Source organism: Toxorhynchites rutilus, chromosome 3 (genome assembly GCF_029784135.1).
Source record: "Toxorhynchites rutilus septentrionalis strain SRP chromosome 3, ASM2978413v1, whole genome shotgun sequence".
Lineage (NCBI taxonomy): Eukaryota > Metazoa > Arthropoda > Insecta > Diptera > Culicidae > Toxorhynchites > Toxorhynchites rutilus.
The window spans coordinates 215,007,527-215,035,271 of record NC_073746.1 but is presented as its reverse complement, the minus strand read 5'-3'; the positions used below and the strand labels follow the sequence as shown (position 1 = coordinate 215,035,271).

The 27,745-nt window shown below is 37.9% G+C and overlaps 1 protein-coding gene across 11 annotated transcripts in view; it reads right to left on the bottom strand.

Moving 5' to 3' along the window:
* LOC129774623 (monocarboxylate transporter 3-like) overlaps positions 1–27,745 on the bottom strand; it is a 78,453-nt gene that overhangs the window by 21,756 nt on the left and 28,952 nt on the right. For 4 of the 11 annotated variants that reach the window (XM_055778398.1, XM_055778399.1, XM_055778397.1 and 1 more), the window contains exons 2-3: positions 19,234–19,483; positions 243–367 (exon numbers count right to left, since the gene is read on the bottom strand). In XM_055778398.1, coding sequence (XP_055634373.1) covers positions 243–367; positions 19,234–19,266 — 158 coding nt within the window. In that variant the 5' untranslated portion in view covers positions 19,267–19,483. Of the gene's footprint in view, positions 1–242; positions 368–18,192; positions 18,403–19,233; positions 19,565–27,745 lie in introns of those variants that run through there. The other 7 variants (XM_055778395.1, XM_055778393.1, XM_055778394.1 and 4 more) reach the window with 5 other exon arrangements.

Sequence of the window (27,745 nt, the reverse complement as noted above, 5' to 3'; positions counted from 1 at the left end):
TAGTTTGAGCTAAATCGGTTCCAAACTTTTCGAGGTTTTGACGCATACACAAACGAACAGAACATTTATATATATGTATATAGAGATAGATGAGGGAAATAGATAAATTTTAAATCATTTCGAAACACAATATGTTCAACGAAAATGAATGAATAAACGGGATAACTAGATGAATAATATGTTAAGGTGCTAATCTCGGTTGAGAGTGCTCCAACCCATTGAGCTCATATGTATACACTCACCCGCCATCCGGCGGAGGCGGCATATCGTGATATTCACACATTCCATCGTCATCCTCAGGAGATGCTTCCTCTTGTAGTTCAGCGGTTAATCTGGATGATTCCTCACATGCAATATCACTATCAGTCTGCAAAGGTAAAGAAATGAAAACAAAATAATTAGTTGAGCAATTGGTACGATTCCTCGTTCTCTATTATGCCGGAAAATTTGACATTCGCTTGCTAATAGAAGCCCTCTCCGACTTAAAATGACTCAATTTGAATATTAACAATGTTTTGACAGATCGTATCAAATTACCCTATAAACGAAGTATAATACTTCCACGCCGTGGGCCGCTCAAAAAAAAAAGAGAATCAACTGAAACGTTAGCAGATAAATTGATGCAATCAACCTAATGGTTTTGTATACCAACATAGTGAAGCTCAAAGAAGATTGTTTTATTTTCTTGTGGCGTTACCGAAACTCTTTACCGTTGTTGTTATCTCGACTTCTTTATTCGCTAAACTACCAGATGAGAAGAGCAATTGGGACCAGTCATCACATTCCCACAGACGCTCAAAAGGCGTGTTTGTTTATCAAAGATGTTACTCATATCGACTTCTGCCAAAAGTTCTATGTCAGTTAATTGATAATTAATTGAGCAACTTGCCGAAATTCCACCCTCAGAAAAACAAAAGAGAGAACGAGCTGAGGGAGACATACGGGGCTGCTGCATACAGCTTCTTGCACAACGCTATTAGCATCAATAAAAGCTGTAGAATATTTTAATTGATAAGCGTCCCTTCTCCGCTCCAATGAGTAGTAGATTGAAGACGTTCTAGTAAAGTGCAAACGTGATAAGATGATGCGGAACTGTTAGAGAGGCTATTCCATGCAGGCAGTGTTGCATCATTTGCATCATTCCCATCCGCCGCACCATCAATTCCGTTTGCGTTGATCGAGAGAATACTGATGCCACTTTGTCTCTAGGTCTGTGGGAATTGATGCTTCTGCCGGTAGCGCAAATGCTCTAGGTGGGGGATGTCTCACTGCAAACAATTCGCTGTAGTGACCTATTTTTAGATCTGCGGATCCACGAAGAGACGAAAACCAACTTGACTCGCGTTCAACGACCATTCAACAGCTGTCCTATTGAAAGCGTTAGGGTATAAGAGGATTCGCCAGTTCGAAAAGGGGAAATTGAGGCTGTGTATGAATTGTCGTTATTCCACAGATTAGTTAAGGCTACGTTCTTGAGATGAAAACCCTGGAAAAATAACTCGTTATCAACTATGTTCCAATAATTTTTTTCAAATGTGAGCATTTTCATAACAGAATGGTTTTGATTACTCTAAAATACATAGAAAAGTGACAAACGACAAACGATGAAATTTAGGTATTGAAATACTCAACTCTAATGATACACGATCACAACAGTTCAAAAAAACATAAGACAGATGCCATATCTCAAAGGGGAATCATTTTCAAGGTTTCATTATTGTTTTCGCAGTGAAAATTAAGTAATGATATAACATTGCTGGAACAACCCAAACTATGTTAGAACGTTGTAATTCTAATAGTGAGCCAGAAGTTTCGAGGCTTTGTCATGTTTTTGCCATGTCTACCTGAAGTAAACAATACTGACATCATATGTTAATATAAGTGTTATTATTGTAAATTACAAATTTTAGCCATATTTGATTGTTATCTCTCGGAAACATAAAAAAGTTTACATGTGCGAACTCAAATTTCGAGATACGGCCAGAGTACACAAAATCTGTCATATGTCAACAATCGATGACAATCGTGACAGTGAAAAAAACAGCTTGAAAACTAGACAGAATGATCTTGTCACTAGAGAAGTTCGTATAAAAAATTGAAAATAACAAACCTTACCATGATGTGGGATTATTTCGCATGGTCCGACACCGATACTGACAAATATATTGACATCCTCTTTGAAAATGTTAGAGCATACCTCATTGGTAGCCATGCATAGAAGTAACTTCCTTTTTCATCAAGACAACGATCCAAAACCTATGAGCCTTAAAGGCCTTTTTTCCGTGGACAACGCATCAAATCAATCCGATCGCAAATTTATGGTCGATATTGGATTCGAAAATGGATAAAACCAACTTGACCAATAAATAGCGGAAGGTGGTCCTGATCTGACCTCCTTTGGATCTCAGGAATGATGCTATACATCGAATTTTTAGATGTTTCAATGTAGAAGTTTTTAATACTATATTCAATATTTGAGAAAAATTTTAACAATGTTATTTGAAATGTTATTTATCCTAAAAAGTTCAATGATTTTGCAACAACTTTACATCATATTCATTATACATCGTATTCTAATCAGACATCTGGATTACGAGATACGATTTTCTGAAAAGAAGGTTTATCGTTTATCGTTTATCGTTTATCGTTTATCGTTTATCGTTTATCGTTTATCGTTTATCGTTTATCGTTTATCGTTTATCGTTTATCGTTTATCGTTTATCGTTTATCGTTTATCGTTTATCGTTTATCGTTTATCGTTTATCGTTTATCGTTTATCGTTTATCGTTTATCGTTTATCGTTTATCGTTTATCGTTTATCGTTTATCGTTTATCGTTTATCGTTTATCGTTTATCGTTTATCGTTTATCGTTTATCGTTTATCGTTTATCGTTTATCGTTTATCGTTTATCGTTTATCGTTTATCGTTTATCGTTTATCGTTTATCGTTTATCGTTTATCGTTTATCGTTTATCGTTTATCGTTTATCGTTTATCGTTTATCGTTTATCGTTTATCGTTTATCGTTTATCGTTTATCGTTTATCGTTTATCGTTTATCGTTTATCGTGTGTTTGTGTTTGTGTTTGTGTTTGTGTTTGTGTTTGTGTTTGTGTTTGTGTTTGTGTTTGTGTTTGTGTTTGTGTTTGTGTTTGTGTTTGTGTTTGTGTTTGTGTTTGTGTTTGTGTTTGTGTTTGTGTTTGTGTTTGTGTTTGTGTTTGTGTTTGTGTTTGTGTTTGTGTTTGTGTTTGTGTTTGTGTTTGTGTTTGTGTTTGTGTTTGTGTTTGTGTTTGTGTTTGTGTTTGTGTTTGTGTTTGTGTTTGTGTTTGTGTTTGTGTTTGTGATTGTGTTTTTGTGAAGATTGATTTTTTCATTATAAAGATGGTTTTATCTCATTTGTTTATTTTATTTAGGCTCATTAGCATTTCTAATTTATTTATGTACACGTTTCTCCTATCGATATGGTACATTACACTCAGTGAGGAGCCTGAGTTTTCAATGCATGAAGACTTTAAACTACAACTTTCATTCGCCTCTAGCGATGGCAAAAGCCTATTAGAAGACCAATCAATGAAGAATTCTGAGATTGAACCCGCAGTCATTCACTTGATAATCGGATGAACAACCGCTATGTCTACGAAGACCCCTTGAAGAGCGTAGAAACAATGCGCTCCCCATGGCTCCATGTGCGGGATAAAAAGGTGAATCAAAAGAAAAAAAACATTCAGACCACTGACCATTTTTGATAGGTTGGGCCAAACAACAGAACAAGTTATGTTCTCTGCTCTGAGTGTTGAACGCGGCTCTGACACGCAGTTTGACTGATTTTTTCTCTTATAGAGACTTTAAACAATAAAGTTAAGGTAATATGTGAGAACTAAAAAGAAACTGTTAATAGACAGTCGTTTACGAACATCCGCAGAGACTAGTCATTCAAAACCGTAGCTTAATCGTATGCATGCATGATTATCTAGTCCGTGTTACGGAAAAGCCATGCATTTCAATGTTATAAAGCTATTGAAAAAAATCTATTTTGCAATAGTCTGTTAGGAAGTGTCAAAATTGGGTAAATACATCAGGAAATAACTGAGCAATTAGTGTACAATAATGGACAGTTTTTAGTGACACGATGGAATTTAATTTCATGTTACATAGTTGGGGAAAAGGGGGGAATTTGGACCACCTAAGCAAATCGCCTAATATTTCCAAACCAATACGGTCTAAATAAAAAATGTCACATTGTATACTAAGCTACACTTGTTTTCTCTCAATCAATAAAGTTTAATCATTATATCAAGCTTTGAACTACCAAATATATTATAAAATAAAAGAGATGATTTTTGGACATTAAAATTTGATGCGGGTTGAATTGGACCATCTGTGGGGTGATTTGGTCCAGTGTGTTTCATCGAAAAAAACATACTTATGTTTATGTAAAGTATTTTGGAATAATGTTACAATCAGTAACAGTGTTCTGAGATCGATACCATGTGTCTTGGCTAGATTCCAGACCAGAAAAATTGGATTGAGACCAACTCGAATTCTGCATGGATTTTTTCACTGTTGTTCGAGCATTTTCAAACATTTTCGATGCATGGTCAAAGAAAATCCGTTCTTGATAGCCTGCGTTGCTCTTTTAAGCTTCTCATTCTTCCAACATTGTTTGCCCATCCTCTTTTTGTAATTCAGTGGCATGTGGAATCTTCTTCTTCTTGAATGGCGTTAACGTTCCATGCGGAACTTTCACCGTCTCAACGTATGCATTAACTAGCGTCATTTACTAATACTTAGTTGAAATTTCTTAAGCCAAGTTACATGCCTTGAATGAATTCCGAGGGGCAAGCTCTTGAATACGCGTGACCACAATGCAAGTCGAAGGAAATTTCTTTGACGAAAATTCCCCGGCCAGAACGAAAAACGAACCCGAACACCCGACATGATAAAGTCTTGTCCAGTTAGAATCCGTACGGAAGAAATCATTTATATCTCGGAGATAGAATGACATACAAAAAAGAGTGATCAACCAAAAGAAAGATATATTCTTGCACTTTTACAAAAAAATGTCCTTAAAATTATTTTTCTTCATTTCTGATGAAACTTCTCACTTTTCTGGTGATTCCTCCCATCAAACGTTGCACAGCGGCAGTGTCGACCTCTGTGGCCAGTTTTTTCCAGAATCTGGTCATCCCTGCAGCGTCCCGAGCCATTTTTCCGGTCTTCTTTAGCTTCCGCTTCATAATCGCCCAATATTTTTCAATTGGGCGGAATTGGGGGCAGTTTGGTGGGTTGAACTCCTTCTCGATAAAATCCACCCCGTTGTCGCGGTACCACTGGAGAACCTCCCGGCTATAGTGGCAACTCGCTAAGTCAGGCCAAAACTTAACGGGACCATTGTGTGCCTTTATGAAAGGCAACACACGCTCCTTCAGGCACTCTTCCTTGTACAATTTCGAATCCATGGTCTTTGTAGTGATGAAAACCGGCGTCTTCGCACCACAGGTGCATATACCCTGCCAGATCATCATCTTCTTGGCAAATTTGTCCATGAACATGAACTTGAATTTGGCGGGGACATCGCCTCGTGCCGTGGAAAGATAAAATTTTTGTCCCGGAAGTTGGCCGAAGTCCATTTTTACATAAGTTTCGTCATCCTGGAGCAGGCATCCATGGTACTTCGTTAGTACCTGATAATACAACTTACGAGCGCGAGTTTTCGTCACTAGACTCTGCTTCATCGTCCTATTTGGTTGCTTGATTGCTTTGTAGGAATGAAGTCCAGCTCGGTGAATGATTCGTCGAACGGTACTACGAGCGGCACCGTATTTCTGAGCGATATCATGTTCGGACAGTCCAGGGTTTGCTCTGACGGTTCTCAACACCTTCCAATTCAGCTGACGATCGTAGGTTCCGCTTCGACGCTTCTTTTGAACCGCCCGGTCCACGCTGTTCCGCTCGCGGAATCGTCTGAGCACATCACATACGGTAGTTTTAGCGATATCCAACTGTTTCGCGATCTTCGCACCCGACCACGTTGGATTGTCAACGTGGGTGTGCAAGATTAATTTTCTTCTTCTGTCTTCCATGTGGAATAACTCCGGACTTACGGCACGAAAAAATTTGAAACTTTTACCACCAGAAGAGGAAACATTTGTAAACAAACCGCTGTAAAAACTTTCTTGCAGCGGCCACTGACTGTGCCGCTGTAAAATGTGCAACGCGTACGGATTCTAACTGGACAAGACTTTAATGTGAGACGCTAACCACTCGGCCACGGGTGCACACCATCTGTAGGACCAATTCACCCCATAGAAACGTGTCCATGTTACCCCACACAACATGCAAAAATAAAATGCAATTAATTTCATTTATTGTTATCAAACTTACAGTTTCGCTGCATCAAATTGTTCCTCTTCTGTAGGCGAAAAGAACTTTACTATACAATACACGAAAAGTTTGTTTAATTAGCGAGTAAAACCTTAAAACCACGATTGGAAAACTCACATTTTTTGACAATCAAAGTGCATGCTGTGTTCATGCTACCATTTCCTTCCGCCTGTCGAATTTTACCAAAGTTTTTTTACGTTAGTTACATACGGTTCAACAATAAAAGAAGATGACATTATAAAAAATCCAAGTTGAGTCGTACTTTTTGAGATAATGGGGTGGTCCAAATCGCCCCGTATGTCCAACTCACCCCGTGTTACCCTAAGCGTAATAGTAATCTTTCTGTTGAAATCGCTAATCGATGATTTGATTAAAAAAAAATCTTTCTCATACCCTTATACACCCTTATAAAAAATAATCAGTCGTACTTTAAAACTGGAAGAAAAAAAAATTAAAATTGAAAATTAAAAATTAAAAATGAACAATATGATTTTAGGTAGCTATAAAGTTTCCAAAAAATCGAAGAGAGCTGATTTGGCGTGGAATTACTTCATACCAAAAACCAAGCCAAACCAGGAATGTTTGGAAAACGGTCACGAAGAGTTACAATTTGTTGAATGTCAATGAATCGGGAAAAGCCAGAGAAATCCAAAAAAACATCCATGTTATAATATATTCATTTGTAACCCCGACTACGTAGTATCAACCAGCTTCAAGTCGTTTCACCCAGATCTGATAGTAAACCAACTGATACAAGTAAAAAACGTAATATTCGGCAATCACAGAGTCCATCAATCACAAGCTAAATTTGGCGATCAACATTTCAAAGTTTCATAAAATGATAGCTAATTAAATCGACCCTAGCAGGAGTAACCGAGCACAGATAACAGGTGTTTTCAACTCAGATTGTTGCTTAGACTATAATGCTATCAACAATGATGTTATTCGTGTTATCGTGCAACTATTGAATTCTTATCAGTGCTCTCTGATATACATCACGTTGAGAAATATGGGATTATCTTCATAACCTTATTGAGCAGTTAATCGGAGCAATTCAAGGTAGCCAGATCGATCTCAGCAATGCATTCCAATACAATGTTACATGTGATGGTCACGTTGGAATCATATGATGAATGGTTTTCAGAGGTGTTGAAGGTGTCCTCTAATGGGAAGTATTGAACGGTTATTGGTATGAAAAATGGAAGGACAGGTTTGAGTATGATTGAACGAAGAAAGTTGAATTCTAGATCATTCATTCGCTCTGGTTCGTACGTATATCTGGAACGCACCAGTGAAAAATAAATGAATGCATATCTGGTGTTGTTCCGAAAATGATTCAATAGGACTTATTATCTCTGCTGGGTGTGATTGTAGGTTATTATCAATAAACTTCGGCCTTTATCATCAAAATAGGAAAATCACCTACCTAGCTAGAACAAATTGTACGATGAGCGTGCAAAAGATGCATTGAAAGAACTCTGGTGTAAGAAATCGTTTGTAAAATTTCATTACAGTAATTTTGTAGATGAAGAACAACCCATCGAACAATTTGTTGGTCATGGGTCTCAGAGCGGTTGCATTCAATTATACCATTATTTATTTCCCAACTAAATGAAATCCTATGTCAATACACCAAAAATGACTGACAAAAACAAAAATTTAGATCCGAATAAGATTCCTTCAGTTTAATGATACACTCAGATTGTGTGCAACTGTCAATAGTTTTAGGAGCAAGTTGGAAAAGAGAGACACTTGATCAATTTAAATTTTTGCAAGTTAATGATGAATGGTCTAGAACAGCAGAATCATTGAAACATGACAATTATCTTTTAGATCATCCATTGAGGAATATCAGTTAAAACACGGGGAATCACATTCCAAAATGAAAGCGGCAAATGCAAGAACTACTTCCAATCTGGGTCTAACAAATTCACTTATTGACAAATCGACACTCAATATGAACTCTTCTACATTTCATGTTCAGCATTATTCATAGTTTCCATACAAAGGCTATTATTCGCGTTGGCTCAACTAATCGATGCTCTCTCTCTCCGCTCTCAACAGCGAAGCTTTCGATCGTTCTTCTCAGAGCGAATTGAAGGATTAAATTATTCGAGTAGTGTATGTTCAATTGAAAGTCTGGTTGTTGTATTTGAAACGTGCTCACTGAAACAAGTTAGAGTTGTGAGGTGAATGATTATGCAGTAGGCACGTATTTTACAACTTTTAAATATGATCAAATATTATTGGTTCGACAACTCGCAAGCAGATCGGACAAGTTATTAATCGATCCAACAAAGGTGTTTTTTTCACATCGAATAATAGTGTGCTTTTTCATCGGTTGCGCTTGCGAGTGTAGCGAAATTTAAAGTGGTGCGCGCTGAGGATCCAAATCAGACACATTCATCACACACGCCACACAGCCGCGGCAAGTAGAAATTTATTTTTCTTTTGTTTCCCTATCATTCCTTCTTCCTTCTGTGCACGATATACACCATTGTTCAACTTTGTGTTAACCAAATCGGCAAACGTTGGTATTAGGGGTGATCATTATTTCTTATATACCGTTGAATTTTTATTGGAACTTTTTTTCATTTTAGCATTTTATTTGACATAAAATAAATCATAACCTTATAAAAAAATATATTTTTTTCACTCATTTATTTATTTTGAATCATTATATTCTGTTCATATCGAACAGTTGACCGATTTTTTTTTATATGGCTGAGGGCGGGAAGGATCCCCCATCGACGCCATTGAATATTTCCGATACCGATCCTCCTCCTGAAGAGCAGGAAGATGAAGCAGAAGTTGAGGAAGAAACTTCTGTATATGAAGTTGGAAGTTCCGAAGATGAGGACATTGACGAAAACAGGATTTTCGTCCAAAAGAATACCATGAAGGCTCCAAAGGCCCATTCATTGTATACTTTAGACGAAAATCTAAACCTCTCAATGTCATTCGTATCTCGAAGGAACTTACTCAGAAGTTTTCTGCAGTTACCGAGATTACACGGATGGGGCCAGACAAACTACGAGTTGTCGTCTCAAGCAGGACCCAAGCGAACGAAATCACGCGCTGCGACCTCTTTGCGATTGAGTATCGCGTATACGTGCCCTGTTGCAACGTCGAAATAGACGGCGTAATAACCGAAAAGGGTTTGACTCGAAATGAGATTATCGATGGTGTCGGTCGCTACAAGAACTCTTCACTAAAAACTGTGAAGATTCTTGCATGCGATCGACTGAAATCTGTGTCACAAAATGACAAAAATGACAATCAATCGGACAAACTCTTTTCGTGTGACTTTTGAGGGTTCCGCCCTTCCAAACTACGTTGCAATAGGTGCACTTCGTTTACCTGTTCGGTTGTTTGTACCCCGGGTAATGAAATGCAACAAATGTATGCAACTCGGTCACACGGCCGCCTATTGTTGCAATAAAAAACGTTGCGCAGATTGTGGAGACAGCCATGATGAGAATCCTTGCGCGAAAGAGCACAAGTGTCTTCATTGCGACGGGACTCCTCATGATCTTATCCAATGCCCGGTGTACAAACAACGAGGGGAGAAAATCAAGCGTTCCTTAAAGGAACGTTCCAAGCGGACTCATGCAGAAATGCTTAAGAATTCCGTACCAACGAATCAGGACAATCCCTACTCCATTCTGCAGAACGACGAGCCTGTTGCTGACGCTCCCAAAGCAGGAAGTTCCGGTACATCGCAGAGTGCCGTCAGGAAAAGAAAAATTACTTCTTTTCCATCACTCCCCAGAAAGACGACCGAAACTTCCCAAGTTGGAATGAAAACTCGAATTGAACGTGCTGAGAATAGACCGAAGCAAGTACCTCCTGGTTTAAGCGGTTCTTCTACGCACCAGGGGTCCTCAGCACTTCCCGGAGCAGCACCCACCCCGTCTGTTCCATTTTCGCGGTCGAGGCAACAGCCACAATCTGGTTTGCTTGCGCTTTCTGACCTGGTGGACAACATTTTAAATGCTTTAAATATAAATGACCCTCTTAAAAGCATAGTATTATGTTTGCTTCCGATTGTGAGAACATTTTTGAAAGAAAAATGTGGTTTTTTAGCAGCGTTCATTTCCCTCGATGCCTAATTCAGTGCAAGAGGTCAAGGATTTGACCACTGTAATACAGTGGAATTGCAGAAGCATCATCCCTAAACTAGATCAATTTAAATTTTTAGTTCATAGTTCTAACTGTGATGTATTTTCCCTCTGTGAAACATGGCTTTCTTCAGCCGACGAGCTGAATTTCCACGATTTCAACATTATTCGCCTCGATCGAAATGACTCGTTTGGTGGCGTACTATTGGGGATCAAAAAATGTCACTCCTTCTATAGAGTCACTCTCCCATCGATGACAGGCATTGAAGTTGTCGCTTGCCAGACACAAATCAATGGCAAGACTTCTGCATTGCCACGATATATATTCCTCCAAGAACCATGGTCGGCCGCCATCAGTTTTTTGATATCATCGAGGCATTGCCGGAGCCGCGGCTAATCTTAGGTGACCTCAACTCCCATGGAACAGCATGGGGGTCACACTACGATGACAGCCGTGCCACGTTGATTTATGATCTGTGCGACAACTTCAACATGACAGTTTTAAATACAGGGGAAGCAACTAGGATAGCCAACCCTCCTGCACGGGCAAGTATGCTAGACATATCATTTGCAGAAACAATATCTGAAGCACTTGTTTCAATGCATGAACTTCCTCCACTCGAAGAGTATAACTTTATATCGAGTTTGATTTATGAAAGCGCACTTCAAGCTCAAAAGAAACGTGTTCCTGCTACCACTTTCCGACGTCGTCCTCCATCACTTTGGTGGGACAAGGAGTGTTCAAAGGTCTACCTTGAAAAATCATCCGCTTTCAAAAAATTCAGGAAAACTGGATTAGTGGAATGGTTTCGAAAGTACCAAGCTCTAGAAGCCAAACTAAAAGGTCTGATTAAAGCAAAAAAGCGTGGATATTGGCGGAAATTCGTCAATGGTTTGTCAAGGGAGACAGCTATGAGCACTCTTTGGAATACGGCTAGGAACCATACAAATGAAAGTGAGGAATACTCTGACCGTTGGATTTTCAAATTTGCAAGAAAGGTTTGTCCCGATTCCGTTCCTGCACAAAACGTCGTACGCGACATTCCGCTCCAATGCGATTATGAGAATTTTTCGATGGTAGAATTCTCAATTGCCCTCCTCTCATGTAACAATTCAGCTCCGGGGTCGGACAAGATTAAATTCAACTTGTTGAAGAATCTTCCCGACTTGGCGAAACAGCGTTTGCTGAACTTGTTCAACAAGTTTCTAGAGCTGAATATTGTCCCGCATGACTGGAGACAAGTGAGAGTGATAGCCATACGAAAACCCAACAAGCCGGCTTGCGATCACAACTCGTATAGGCCGATTGCAATGTTATCCTGTATTCGTAAATTGTTAGAGAAAATGATTCTACTTCGTTTGGACAAGTGGGTTGAAGCGAACAATTTGCTGTCAAATACGCAGTTTGGCTTCCGCCGAGGTAAAGGGACGAACGATTGTCTCGCGCTGCTATCTTCTGAAATCCAAATCGCATTTGCTCGTAAAGAACAAATGGCTTCCGTTTTTCTCGATATCAAAGGGGCATTTGATTCAGTTTCCATGGAAATTCTCTCAGAGAAACTTCATAATCGTGGACTTTCGTCAATTCTGAATAATTTCCTGTACAATTTACTCTCAGAAAAGCACATGTTTTTCAATCATGGCAGCTTGAAATCTTGGCCTCTAGGCAACCTTGAGATTTACACCTGCTACCGAACAGACAACAATAGTTTTTCAGTATTTTCTAATGTCTATTTTTCAATTGTGTTTTTAATATTCGATTTATCAAGCGGATGTTTGTTTGATGTAATACATTCTGTCAAATATTCCCGAATTTGTGTTTTCACAGAAAATCTGAATCCATATGCTTTTTCCAACGAACTGGATTATCGGAACACTTTTTACAACTGTATCCGGGAATTGCCTTCTTTCCCGCAGCATATTCGTTTTTAAGTCTTCAATGCTGTTAAAACGGGTCCCACAAGGCAGTAATATGAGTCTCGGTAATAGGAAAAAGTTACAGACATGTCTCGTCATCCGTAATTATGCGTTAGATGAACGTAGGATCAGAATTTGATCGTTCAAGCATGTCTTGCGTGAGAGGGTTGGCAAAAATGGACGCTGTACCAAAAAAATTATGAAGAAAAGGTTTGAAGCGGATTCTTATTCGCGAGACAAAACGGGGCTTTTGGATTCAGATGTGGTGTGTGACGGACGTTTGTCCAAGAGTTCGATCGAAAAGTCTGGACAGAGATCCATCGGCGAACTCTCGGTTGACCGGCACACCTTTCGGCCTAGTGGACCACCCCTACGCTTAACCCTAAAGGACCAGCGAGCACCGTCTGGTCAGGTTGACCATAAGCTCAAAAGAGGACCCCTCTCGGCAGTGCGACTCCGGTATCGTCCTGGGCCTGTCGATTGCCGTCAAAGAGGGAAGACGCCGAGCAACGGTCAACTGTCCACGTGCCGATTAGCCGTGGACTCCAACGCTGTTGGACAGCAAGCCTACCAGTCGGACCCGCTCGCCACTCTCTCGCCACCTCGAAACGACACGCCAAAATCAACAGAAATAAACCGAAATTGTGAAAAAGAAGTATGAGAAGGTGAGAGTGTTTCTTTCAATTTTGATCGCGAAGCCCCTCCAATTACCAAGTAGTAAGCCGACCCCGAGACACAGTTCGAAGGGTCTCTTGCTACTGAGATTTCCGGGAAGACAGAGTAGATAGTCACAGGCTAGCTCTCTCAATCTTAAATGACGATGTTCGAACACCATTCCTTTTATATTGTCCTTTTTTTCATCCTTGATGTGACAAATCGTTCATCTATTCTAGACTGTATTTGAATGCCGTATACCATTCGTACACCCGTATTTTCGACATTGTTAAGACACCAAATATACTCTGCAACATTTTCAACGTTTCGACACAAGAAATTTATCTTGCAACACAAAATTTCACACAATATCTAAGATTATTCATATCAAAAATGCCGAACGAAAAATGTTAACTTGTTCTTAATGACTCTGTAAGCAAATTAAACACAGATCGCGCTCAAAATTGTCATGACTTTAAAAAACTGAAAAATTTCAGTGGTGAATCTTTCCAGTAAATATTTGAGAGAATGTAAGTTGACTCCAACTCGGTTAGAAAATTACTGTGGAACAACTATCTCAAATCAATCTGAAGGAAGAAGAACCCAAAAAGAAACAGAGTAATAAAATCTAACATTAGCAGCAGGAGCGGTGGTTGCAACAACATCGATAGGAGCAAACGAGTTTCAGTTTTCTGTCACAGCGAAATGAACGAGAATACAACGCGTGTGTTTGTGCTTAGCTCCTGTCGCAACATGATTATTTCCACTATTAACCTAGCAGAAAGAGTTCATTTATCAGTTATTTTCAGAACTATCTGTTCAAAAGAGTTTCCGCTATGGACTTGCAAGTTCCACCGGAGAACTACGAACTTTCGCTCTCGCGTTATTGACTCAACGCACACACTAATGCAATTTTGTTCGGTTGAGGTACCGGGTCGATTTCCATGGAGAGTGGTTGGAGTAATTTTGCATCACACGCACTCATTCTTGTTATTTTTATGCGTTGCCAATGATTGAGGGGGTTAAGAAATGTGGAATGGAACTAATGGAACAAAATATAATCGCTTAAATGACGATTCATGAATCATCCAGTCAAAGACCGGACGGCAGCAGCGACGAGGCTGCCAAATGACCGATAACCAGAATTAAGGGTAAGTTTTCTAAAAGGGCCTATCGTTGATGTATTAAGCTTCGTGTTCCTTTGGTTGGTTAGAGAAACTATTAATTCACCTTCCATATCTACAGGACCTATTTCATACAAGACCATACAGAACAGTTTTCAGCATATCTCATAAACATCGGCATCTTTTATGTTGATATGCACCGTCCCATTCCTATCCCATAATCCCTCGAGTGTACCACTGGTACACTTGTGGTACATACATTAACCAACAATCATACTAAACCGTCATTTTCAGGGCCACCAAGTTATTATCAAAAAGCTTAATAATGGAATTTTTCAAACAATGTGCAACACATAACCTCACGTAATTCTACGTCATATACGACCGTGTCTCGCACAACTGTAATTTTTTTTAATTTTTTATTTTAAATTCGAGATGGAGATTATATGAAAAGCAACCTCGCGTCGGCTTTCATACCGTTAAGTGAAGATTGTTTGGGTATAATTAAGTTATACGTACGCACTCTCAATTTTTTGCGTTGTCAATACCATGTCAATACCATCATCAAATATATAATGGACTGTTGCTGCAGCGAGTGTCTGAAAGAAGAGTTGCATTACGATCATTATCAATAAGGATACAACTTGGGGGCCTCCGTAGCCACATTGGTCCACGCAACAATCATCAGCGATGGAGATCGATCCATGGTCGAAATAAGATCGATTCATCCATACAACTGCTCTGCTCTGCAAGAAACATCAGGCTGCTATCCTGTTAATAACTCGACAATGAGCATATCAACTGTCTCCGCTGTCCGGTCTGACTGGACAATGGATGAACAGAACGAATACTGTTACGCCTAAATGGATTCTGTGAAATTTTATGTACCATATGCAATGATATAGAAGGAATACTATAACGCCGAAAAATGGCAACTGTGTAATGTGCTAACTATAGATATGATAAACATATGTGACATGTACACGATTAATATTTGGCTATGTTACAGCTAAAATGCTAATGAGCCTGGATTAAACCAATGGGATAAAAGAAAAAAAAAGAATACAACTTACGACACATGGACAGCTTGTGTATTGTTCACGCGAGAACAATAAAGATTGATGAAAAAATCATTTTCAACGGTTTCCAAAAAACCATGCAAATTATAGGATCTTTTCAGAGCCATCAAAACATTGCCACCACCACACAAACGATTCGATACGGATCTTCTGTTGCCGTTCTACGAAGGATGTTGCATAGTATAATTTGTATAATTTATAAAATAAGTTCAGTGTTTCAATGTCGCTGTAGAGAGAGCACTCAAAAGTTCATGTTCTTTTAATCACTTTACGAATCATTTGCGCCCCTCAGTCAGTGCAAGCGTTTATTCATCTGCCCTTGTCAGTGCTATTAAATATCTGAAGAGTACTGAGAATCTGAAAATTCTAGTGTTCGTTCTCGCAGGCAAAAATTTCGTAGTTCTGCGTACTCGGTCGTGTCTCTCAATTTTTTCAAACCTTTTACATAAGGTGGTCCCTAAATAAGGATCTACAAAAAATTAAAATTTTCATTATCATATGACCAATTAAGATAATTTTCACAAAAAAAAAACAAAATAAAAAATAATATGAAACAAAAAAAAGTTATTTTTCCTAAAAAGTTTATTGACAACAAACAACTTTATCGAAAACCATATTTTCATGGATTTGTATTTACGATGTTTTTTCCGAAATGTATTTCTTATTGTATAAAAAATTATTTACGATTAGGCATATGTTGCTACCGTCTCATGCACAAATCTCTGCAATAAATCTAAGAGGGCAGCGACCACATAATTTGGCGTTTTTTATGAAACAACAAGAACAAAAATTAAAACTAAGCGCGGAAATCCAAAAAACTGTTTGTGCCGATGTGGAAACATGCAAATATAAATTCTAATCTTTCTGCACTTTTGTTTACTCCAGCAAATGAATTATGATAAATAGTATTATCACGAAGAGCACGTGTTTTCAAGTCGTTCAAGCGTTTTGAAGATGGTCTTCTTCTTATTATTATTATTACAGGTCGGACTCGATTATATACAGACTCGATTATATGTGATTCGATTATATACAATTTTGACTCGATTATATACAGTTTGGAAAAAAATATTTTTTTTTATATTTCAAATATGACATATTTTAAGAATTAATGTAACCTTTCAACGTTAAGGTGTAATTTAAGGGGCTATTACATGTACAGTGGGGTAAAAATCGTGATTTTTGAAGATATTGATTAAATTTTCACCAAGAATTGTTTATATCGATATTGCAGCCAAATTAAGAACGATAGAAGTTCGGTGTCAAAGAACAAATTGTAGAACGATTAAAAAGCTTCAATTTAATTGATAAAAACAATCTAGTTTAATATAATTTTTTAGGATGAAATTGATAATAACACATTAAAAATAAATAAATTTTATGTTTTTCACTTTCAAAATGTTATTAAAATCCACTTATTTAGATGTTCCACTACTATATCCTGTACTAAATTTTCTCATCTTTCAAATGAACGCAACAAAATCGTCTTCTGTAGCGTACTCTGTAATGGAGAGTCAGTTTGAGGCAACAGAGTCCGAAACAAAAAAAAGTTCTATAACTCTCTCATTGTTGAAATTCGAACATATGCGTAGAAGGTTTTTTTTCATCAAATATGATCGTCTATCACCTTTTGAAAGAATCTGGATAAATTTGTTTTTTTTCATGTGAGAAAGGTGTTTTCTGACTTTAAGGGGTTGAATCAAAACCCAAATTCCTCTTTAATATTCAAAAAACAAAAAAATACATGCAAAAAAAACGAATAACACAAAAAATTTTTCTGACTCGATTATATACAGGATTCGATTATATACAGTGAAAAGAAATCAAAAATTGTATATAATCAAGTCCGCGCTGTACTTGGCTTAAAGATACATTTCAGTTCACTCGCCTCTTTAACATAGTCGAAATACCGTTTAAAATGATTAACGCCTGGGCACTGGTAAAGAACGCAAGACGATCCGTTCAATTTAAAAAAAAATTGTACTGAAAACAATGATGTTGTCTTTACATATGGAACAGGATCTAGGTCCACTGGAAGCTGTAAAAAAGAAAGCAGCCCATGTCATAGAAACTGTACAGAAGACTTGCAACACTGTTTCGAATAATGGAATATTTGAATAGAGCACTGTAGTAAAAAATATTTAACTGAAGGTTTTACAACATCAACCACGTTATGTAATAGCCGTACTTCATCGAAGTGGGAACGAATCGTAGGTCATCGACATCCTATTTTACAAAACGAAACGATGTCTATAAGTTGATATCAACACGTGGTCTCGGATGTATAGTCCGGAACAGACCACACTCAGCTGACAGGGTACTCGAGGACATCATTACGAGTTGTCACAAGTTGATGTTGAACAAAAACTTGTATAAGCGAAGGGTTGGTTTCCATGAGAACAGCACCAGGCCACATGGCTTCATAAGAACACTTCCAGATCATACAGGACTATACAGCCTATATAAACGGCAAACCACTATTGTCACCAGCTTTTGTAGATTCTACACAAACTCTTAAAAAAAACTCAATTCTAACCCAGATCGGATTCAGTCAGAAGATCTAGAAATGTGTGTGATACAAACAGTGTAGTTAATGAACGACTTTTTCATTAACTCTGTATTTCATAATTCACTATCCCCATTTACTGTGTATCATGTGATCACTTGTCACTAAATTCACTATTGCTGAATTATCAGAAAATTCTTTTAGTTTGGTCGTTCATTATGTGAACTATTTTAGTTTTCACTGGGCTCGGTATAATTCAATTTTTGAACTTGAACTTAATAATATGTAATGCATTTCACATAATCATCAATCAATCATTCTAACGAATTACACTTTCAAACGATCAAAAAAAGCAATTCGTACATATTCGCATTCTAATAAAACCTCGAAACACAATAAAATATCTCACCGTCTTATTTTTGCCAGACATTTTCACTCAATCCGCTCTAAATGCGCTATTACACTAATCAAAAGACTTCAACTTTGAACTTAACTATAAGTACTCAAAATACGCACATTTCAAACTCAATTTTCCGGAAAGTATCGGACTTTATATGCGCGTCTACGACCGATCATTTGCCAACGACCGTCCGCCAGCGTAACCAATCAACTAATGGGCCCCGGGGATGAGACTTTCAGAAATTTCATTCAACTGCCAATTAAGCTTCTCTCGTTTGATATCAGGCGCGCTCTGGAAAATCATTTGTTGATTCCCACATTCGAGTGTATTCAGGACCCAGAAAAACACACCACCCGCTCTTGGTGTTAGGGGGTTCGCTAGTGGTCAAGTGAGCGATTATCAGAGACGAAATGACACGTACAACAAGTGCAGTAGTATATACTCTATCAATATTCGCGCCGCTTATAGTGACGATAAGGAAATAAGTGCCCGCGCATAGCTCATAGTGTTAGAATAGCTGATCCACCCTATTTCCCGCAACACACACGCTGCTAATGTATAGATTTATTAATTTAAGGCAATTTCTGTAATTACAGCAAGAGTTAATACCAACACAAACGATTCGGGAATACTACACATCAGCAGGATCCAAGTAGATCACGATGGCCAACGTGCATAAGTCCAAACTGAATAAACCTTGAACGTTGACAAATTAGGATATTGAAGTATTCTTTCATGGCAGTTATTAATCTTCTCTTAAGGGTTTCAGAACGGATTTGTTATTGAAATTTTTATACATTCCGATGGTAATAAAGAGGCAATACAACGAACATACTTAATAATGGACGTTGTCTCAACCAATCGCGGATTCTGCATTACCGAAGTGTGTTGAGAAATCGGTCAATGTTAACAACAAAGCCCCATCAATGCCAGCCAGTCGTGGGCGTGATGTATGAGAATAAGTGCTGTTCGGTTAAGATGTCACTGTCACCTTTCCATTTTATCACCTATAAAAGACGCATTCAGAATTATAAAAAAAAGTATTCTTACCCTCATAACTTTTCGCACCCTTCTATTCGACATTCTCCGTTTTATCCAATAATCTTATCTTTAAACACTAGCTAGGCACGATATTCAAAAATAATAAATAAAATATTACACCGTTCTACAAAGCAACACTATGATCACAACACTTTCTGCGAGATGTTCCGAACACTCATCGTTACGCTCATATACAAAACAAGTTGTTTTCCACGTTTTCAACCCGTTTGTGGCGTTTCCTTCCGAGCCTCGGCCAACACTAGAATGAGCAAAAACCGCAGATCGCAACACGAACGACGAGTGAAGCACTTTCCAAGGCAGAATCCCCCAGATCTAGCAGCTAGCAGTTATTGCTTCCGTTAGTACTATCACTGGTGCAATTTATTTATGCAGTTCTGTGTCACATTGGCGCCAAACCCAACACCACTGTCGAGCATATCTATCTTGTTTTGTTTAATCATCATCCCTCCAACAACGCAACGATTAGTAATGTTATATTTGAAGTGAACTCGAACCATATCAGAATTTATGTACAGAGCACATGACCGTAATCATGTGTCCAGTTCAACCGTCGGCACACATCATCAACTCTTCTCGGTGATAAATGCAATCAATACGTTGCACATGGGGACTGGGACAGAACTTGTGCTAATGCAATTCGATTGATAATTGTGATTATATTATGATAATTGTCAACGAACAAACACGTGATAAAATGGTGTGAAAAAGTGTTAAGTTGCTACGAGCTTGAATGATGTTTTAGATATCCTTGAGGATCGACTTCATCAATACATAAAGATTCTGTGTGTATAACTCTTCCACGCACTACATATTTCTACTGTTTTCTAAGATGACTCAGATGAATCAACCGTTGGGTGTGAGCGATTGTTGAACTTGGTGGTGAACCAATTTGATTATTGTGTATTCTTCTTGAAGATCGTAAATCATCATTGCATCCGCGCACGTTCTCAAACTAATGTAGACTACTTTCTATTTTTTTATAATTTCTACAAACATTTAAAAATCCTTCATTATAATTGAGACGAGGATGCTCGCAGCTCGTCGATTACAATCTCAACATTCATATTACATTTTTGACGTGTGAAATGCACCTCAACATTTGTGTTTCATTAGCAAGAAAAATAATGGATGAACAGAAGTCTATGTGTGGCGATATAATCTATCGGAAATACTGAATTTTACTCGATATAATCAAATCATTCCTTAAACGGCATATGATACCGTATTTTTTTGCAATTTTCTTGATATCATTATCTATGTGAGACTTAAAACGTAGTTTGACCAAATATTGAGACAATGCAAATCCCCATTGAAGCGTAATGCTGCTGATTACAATTTTTTAGCTGCTATGATCAGAACAGTAAATATTAGGCTGTCAAAAAAGTCCTACGGTATTTCCGCGAGGTGTCGTTGTAAGCGCGTAGTTCTAGTTGTATTCATTGTATCGAGTCATACTATAGCTTGTTGGAAAGGTATAATATAGTCCTTGACAGTGTTTTGTTTGGTTAAGTCGTTCGTGAGTTATAGTGTCGCAAATATGGAGCAAAATAAAGAGAAAATCCGACATATTTTACAGTACTACTATGACAAAGGCAAAAATGCATCTCAAGCTGCCAATAAAATTTGTGCAGTTTATGGACCCGATACAGTTTCCATTTCCACCGCACAACGATGGTTTGAACGTTTTCGTTCTGGTGTAGAGGTCGTCGAAGATGCGCCACGCTCCGGAAGGCCTGTCGTCGAAAATTGCGACAAAATCGCTGAATTAGCCGAGAAAGACCGGCATAGTAGCAGCCGTAGCATCGGCCAAGAGCTGGGGATAAGTCATCAAACCGTTATTAACCATTTGAAGAAGCTTGGATTCACAAAGAAGCTCGATGTGCCACACACGTTGACGCAAAAAAACATGTTTGACCGTATCGACGCATGTGAATCGCTGCTGAATCGCAACAAAATCGACCCGTTTCTGAAGCGGATGGTGACTGGGGATGAAAAGTGGGTCACTTACGACAACGTGAAGCGCAAACGGTCGTGGTCGAAGCCCGCAGACGGTGGCCAAGCCCTCATTAACGGCCAGGAAGGTTCTGCTGTGTGTTTGGTGGGATTGGCAAGGAATAATCTATTATGAGCTGCTTCCCTATGGCCAAACGCTCAATTCGGACCTGTACTGCCAACAACTGGACCGCTTGAAGGTAGCACTCATGAAAAAGAGGCCATCTTTGATAAACAGAGGCCGCATTGTCTTCCATAAGGACAACGCCAGGCCACACACTTCTTTGGTGACGCGCCAGAAGCTCCGGGAGCTCGGATGGGAGGTTCTTTTGCATCCGCCGTATAGTCCGGACCTTGCACCAAGTGACTACCACCTGTTTTTGTCCATGGCGAACGAGCTAGGTAGTCAGAAGTTAGCCACAAAAGAGGCCTGTGAAAATTGGCTATCCGAGTTTTATGCCAATAATGAAGCGAGCTTCTATAACAGGGGTATTATGAAGTTGGCATCTCGTTGGGAACAAGTCATCGAACAAAACGGCGCATATTTGACTTAAAACAGATGATTGTAACTAATTTTATGAACAAATGAAAATTCAAAAAAAATACCGCAGGACTTTTTAGACAGCCTAATAAATTTATATCACAAAAACGTAAGACTCGTTTCATGTCATTTAGGTACATTATAAACAAAATAGGCTCTAAAACGCTTCCTTGTGAAACACCGAATGTACTAGCTATCAGTTCAGAAACAGTATTAGCAAAAACAGTCCTCTGAATTCGATTACTCAAAAAACTTTCGAACCATTTATATGACGAACCCTCTAAACCAAAGCGCCGCAGAGTCTGTAACAACAAGGGCCTGGAAATAGTTTCAAAAGTGCGCTTTAGATCCAAGAACACTGCAATGACCACTTCTTTGTTCTCGATATATTCCTTCCATTCAGCTAACACCAGATTCAAAGCGGTTTCACACGAATGTGATTCATTATATCCCGATTGCTCTGGTGCCAGCAAGGAGTAATTATTCAAATAATTCACCAGCTGGCCGTAAACAACTAATTCTAACAGTTTTTCAGTTGTGTGCAACAAATTGATAGGACGAAACTCTTCGGATTTAATCGTCCCTGCAATTTTATGAATTGGAACCACTAACGATTCCTTCCAAACTTTAGGCACGTGTCCAGTTCTTAATGAATCATTCATCAAGTCCAGCATGGAAGGTCCAACGACATGAAAGCATTCTTGACCAATTTTTGCATTGACGTCATCAATACCAGCCGACTTTTCTAGAGCAAAACAAGTTATTTTTAGGTCTACAAAAGTTATTGGACTGTGGTTCTCAGTGTCGGTGTGTGTAATATGAGAAAATAGTCTTTAATAAAGAAGCATTTCACAGAAAATGTCATTGCTTTTGAGGATCATAATTACACCCAAACTAGCGCTGCTAGAAAACATTTAATTTTCGGTAGAAACCATGTCTTTTCATGTCTTGTAGCGTCAAATGAGCAAATAATGTCATCTGTCCCCCAACGCTTCAAAATGTTTGTATGTATGGAAGCAGTCATCTCTTTCTTTTTTCTTTTTTCGTCTTTTTTGGGATGCACCCAAAAAAAGTCCAAACGACGTCAACGGGGATCGAACCAAGACCGGCTTGCGTGCACGACTGTTTTACACGACCACGCTATCCACATAGCTAATGATGCTGTTACGCAGAAGCGTGATAATATTACATCTCATTACAAGTTGGAAAGTGTTTTCAAATTATACTCTAAGAAAACACTTTCCAACATAAAGGAGATCTATATCCATCTCGGTCTGGGCCGTGTACATATGTGGCAAAGTAATGCGTGCTTATTTGAAACGTGTCTCTTGTTTCGCTCTCACGTATTAATCTCATATTGCCGTACCATATATATTATACAAATGCTTACCAATTTTTGAGAGTCATGTCATTTCCTGTTGTTTTTACGCTCATTTAATGTTATAATTCGGGATGACAAAGCATGTGCTAAAAATCAATTTTGGGTGTACGACTACCATCTGGGCCTCTTCACCACATAAATAATGGAAATAAGTCACAATACAATTGTCATCTGTTAAAAGCAGGGCTCGGCACGGGAGATTTTTTTATATCGTACAGGAAAATCACTCACACATATAAAATAGCGTGCAGTGTTGTGTTCAGAAACACTGATAAATTTATGAATTTTGTTAATATAAACTCTTTTTTCTGTATGTTTTTATCACAAAATTAAACTCGGAAACAAAGTGAAATAAAGTTTTGTTTAGAATTCCTACCAAACTGCACGTCATTTTGCACGCTATTTACTAATACTAACACGAGGAACGTTATACCGTACCTGATAACTGTCTAAGTTCGTTGGTTTGAGTTCATGGTGGGTAGACAATAAACCGTCCTTTAATGATGTAACTACTTTTTTGCATCAGAAATCAAGTTTTCGTCTCACTTTATATGGACGTTGAAAAAAAAATGGTGTGCGCAAGTAACTATATTCGTGTCAGGGGAAGTAAAAGTGTAGATTGAAGACAGATTGAATGTAGCGGCAGATTTGTATTCATTAGTCACGTAAATTAGAATAACCTCTAGGATATGGTTATTCTAATTGACGAAGCGTCGAAGCGAAGCGACTGAGAGGGGAGTAAATTTTATTTTTTTTTTATCTTCGAATATTTCGGGCCCTGATTAAAAGATGAACAGTTGCATGATTTCATAAGAAATTTGGCTCAAATCGTCATAGATTGTGAGTATTTTGAACTTTGTTTTGTTTCTTTTATATAATGTTTTGTCTCAAATTCCGAACACTTCATGTAAACACAATGTAATTTTACTGAATTTTAATGTTATAAATAATTGAATATCAAAAACTCTGACATTCTTTATGATATAGGCTTCATTTTAACATCATTTACATAGAAATACTAAACGTTTGCAAAAAAGTGGCTGTCAAATCCAGCGATAAAATGTTTGTGTTAGAAAACTCGGAATTTGAATCTAGTTTCGAAGCTAAAAATCCAATTCGATTTTTCCAATGCAATTTCTTGAAGTATAATATTTTTTAAAGGAGAACAGTTAAATGGCTTTAACTTGATACATCGATTATCAGAATCGGTCTAGTAGCTCAAAAGTTATGATTTCTTTCAAAAAATGCATTTTTGCTGTTCGGAATTTGAGACAAATATAATCAAACATATTTTTAGTTTTTCACCATGAATATGTATTTGTAGATCAATTTCATGGTGGACAAATGAAAGAAAAGGCTCTATTGTATCCAACAAAAACACATTAATTTCACGAAAAAGTACCATTTTGAGTAATGAGACGCTGCTTAATGGCCAACAAAGCTTAAGTGTTCGGAATTTGAGACAAAACAGTACGCTTCATATAGAACGCAAATTATTACACACCGTATTTTACTTGCCAATACAAATATTCTTCGCCTACTGCTTCACCTTCACATGAGGTACATTGGTTCCACTAATGGTCCGGTTAGTTTGAAACATATGATAAGATCCTTTAGTAAGGTTCAATCGAGTTTTAGCGAGCTTTTTGAAATATATCATTTATTGCAATTCGAAACTATTGCTCCACTATCTGTATCCCTGAATTACATTAAGAGTGTACTGTAATTATAGTAGGCATTTGTTATCAGGATAAATTCGGTATGTTTACATCATTGGAAGCGACTAGAATGAGTGAGCCATAAGGGAATTTGACTTTTGGCTAGTGCAGAGGTTGATGGGTCGAGTTCAGGGAAAAAGTTTGAACAATGGGCTATGGTAGGAAGTAATTTTGAAAAAATGGCCCCACAATAAGCACAAAACCCTGTAATTCATATATGTCATATAAAAAATTTAAACATGCGGCGCGACGACAGCGACCACCGCGGAACAAACTTTTGCTTTCATTTTTAAACCAAAAAAATCAGCTAAAAGCGCAGGAAAATACCTTCTTAACATCCGGATCGGAATGCGTTGCATTTTGATGCCGCTTTCATCCCAGAAACCGATCCCAGATGACCGAACAGAAAAAGTCTTATTAATGAGTTTTTTCCGAAAATACTTCTGCATTCACACGAGCTCTCTCCCGCCAAAAAATATAAAAATCAGGAATAATGAATTCCAGATTAACTCTTAGCTTCTGTCAACGGCTCAGTAGAACGGACAAATTCCAGCTAACTTCCAGCATCTCAGCGGAAGCAACAGTGACAAAGGTAAGGTTTTCTTCCTTTTAATTTCAGGTGGTTTGGCACGTATTCCAAGGGTTCCAGGGTAAGCACAATTTCAATTCCTTATTAACAATTCATCTATTTGACTAAACTACATTCTAAATTACATTTTTCAATGAAATCTTAGTTAAATATAAACGATGAGAGAAATTGTATGATGGCTGTACTGCTGCTATCTACCGAAGCGAAACAAAGAGAGTCCTACATTTACACTGATCCCTTTTATATCGAGGGGTCCCGGATATCACAATTGCGGTAAACATCGATGCGGTGTAATTGTACAATCAATGCCCAAAACAGCAAACGCTCGATTTACTGCCGATTTTTGTACTGTTGAATACCGTTGACACGTTGAAGCTCGATCAGTTATTTCTTTGTACGCGAACGGCTTCAATACATGATGTTGGCTGATCGCTGTCTAAAATGTGGCTAAAAATTGCAGAGAGAGCATTAAATTAAAGAGTTTCTAAACATTTGCAGTTCATTCGCCTCTTGCCTTCAAAAAGGCCAATTTATAAAACCTAACCTGAGCTCTCAGCTTCCAGAAAAGCCATTTTAGACGTCCTCGCCGACGCCGTCTACTGATATTCTTATTCTGTTCAACGAACGCATATTTCATCGCACAGAATGCTTCCAATATGTGGCGCGAGCAATCGGCACAGCAGCAATATTTCTCAATGTACTCTTAGCTTTGACACATTATATTGGCTGATTGCTTTCTTTAATTAAACTAAAAATCGAAAGCACGGAACAAAACAATGTACACCTTTTGCTCGATGCAACGTGACAACGACAGACCATATCATGTAAGTTAACGAGCAAATTTTTCCTTCGTTGTGTCCCTGTTTCGTATCCCTCCTATTCGATCTATAAACTTTTACTTAGTCGCGGCAATACATACACACACTCTTTACAGATACACGGGCCAAAGGTTGTGCAGTCCACTGATGATTCAACAAAAGCCAAAGGTTGTACCGCTCATGACAACTCTACACGAGCTGATGATTGCGCCGGCTAGTGACCATTCTATCCTGGATTCCTCGAGAAGACGCACCACGCTAGATATGGGGTACAGACTAGGGGGCGTTGCTGATTAATGGTCAGCTGCATCCCAATAGGAAGTATCCCGTGTCGGGCACAGGTACAGATCATTAAAGACAGCAACATCACAATTACGAAAACACTTGTAATACTAACCTCGAGCCAACCGCGAGTAATCGGTTACATATTACTAACATAGTTATAAGGCAAACATTGTCGAAATATTGAACTCCCGGCCCCGTCAGGTTGACGCCATATGAGCCTTAATAAAAATATATATTTTGGATAAAAAAAAAAAACGAGCAAATTGCATGCAAAAACCAAAACTCTTGTTTATTTATTTATTTATTTGTTTATTTGTTTATTTGTTTATTTGTTTATTTGTTTATTTGTTTAATTGTTTATTTGTTTATTTGTTTATTTGTTTATTTGTTTATTTGTTTATTTGTTTATTTGTTTATTTGTTTATTTGTTTATTTGTTTATTTGTTTATTTGTTTATTTGTTTATTTATTTATTTGTTTATTTGTTTATTTGTTTATTTGTTTATTTGTTTATTTGTTTATTTGTTTATTTGTTTATTTGTTTATTTGTTTATTTGTTTATTTGTTTATTTGTTTATTTGTTTATTTGTTTATTTGTTTATTTGTTTATTTGTTTATTTGTTTATATGTTTATTTGTTTATTTGTTTATTTGTTTATTTGTTTATTTGTTTATTTGTTTATTTGTTTATTTGTTAAATGAACAAATACATTTGTTTGTTTATAACTCGTGCAAGCGAATATCGAAATTGAACTTGCCCGATCCTGATTTGCAGTCAATGTGAGATGGTAGAAAATCAAATACTGAGGAAGCTACGGAAACATTCCATCACCTCAAAAGAAAACTTAGATCTATTAGCTTGTAACAATTCTCATATCTTGGAAGATTGAAAAGGATCATTCCAAAGAAGTCGTGTGAGAGCAATGCGGACAAACATGCATTGAACTGCCTCTTCTTGTAGTAAACCGTTTTGTTATCATGATACCCATATAACTGTCTCATACTCCAGTGAAGAACGAGCATCAGCAAGAGCGAGCAGCGTTCGAAGCGAGATACCGTTCGGCTAAAGTATGTTTACTGATGAAGCGTTGCATATATCCCAACCAACCAACAATAATAATTCCCCTCCAACAAGTTCCCAGTTACATCTGCCTAAATTCGATCTTTCAAAAGCTACG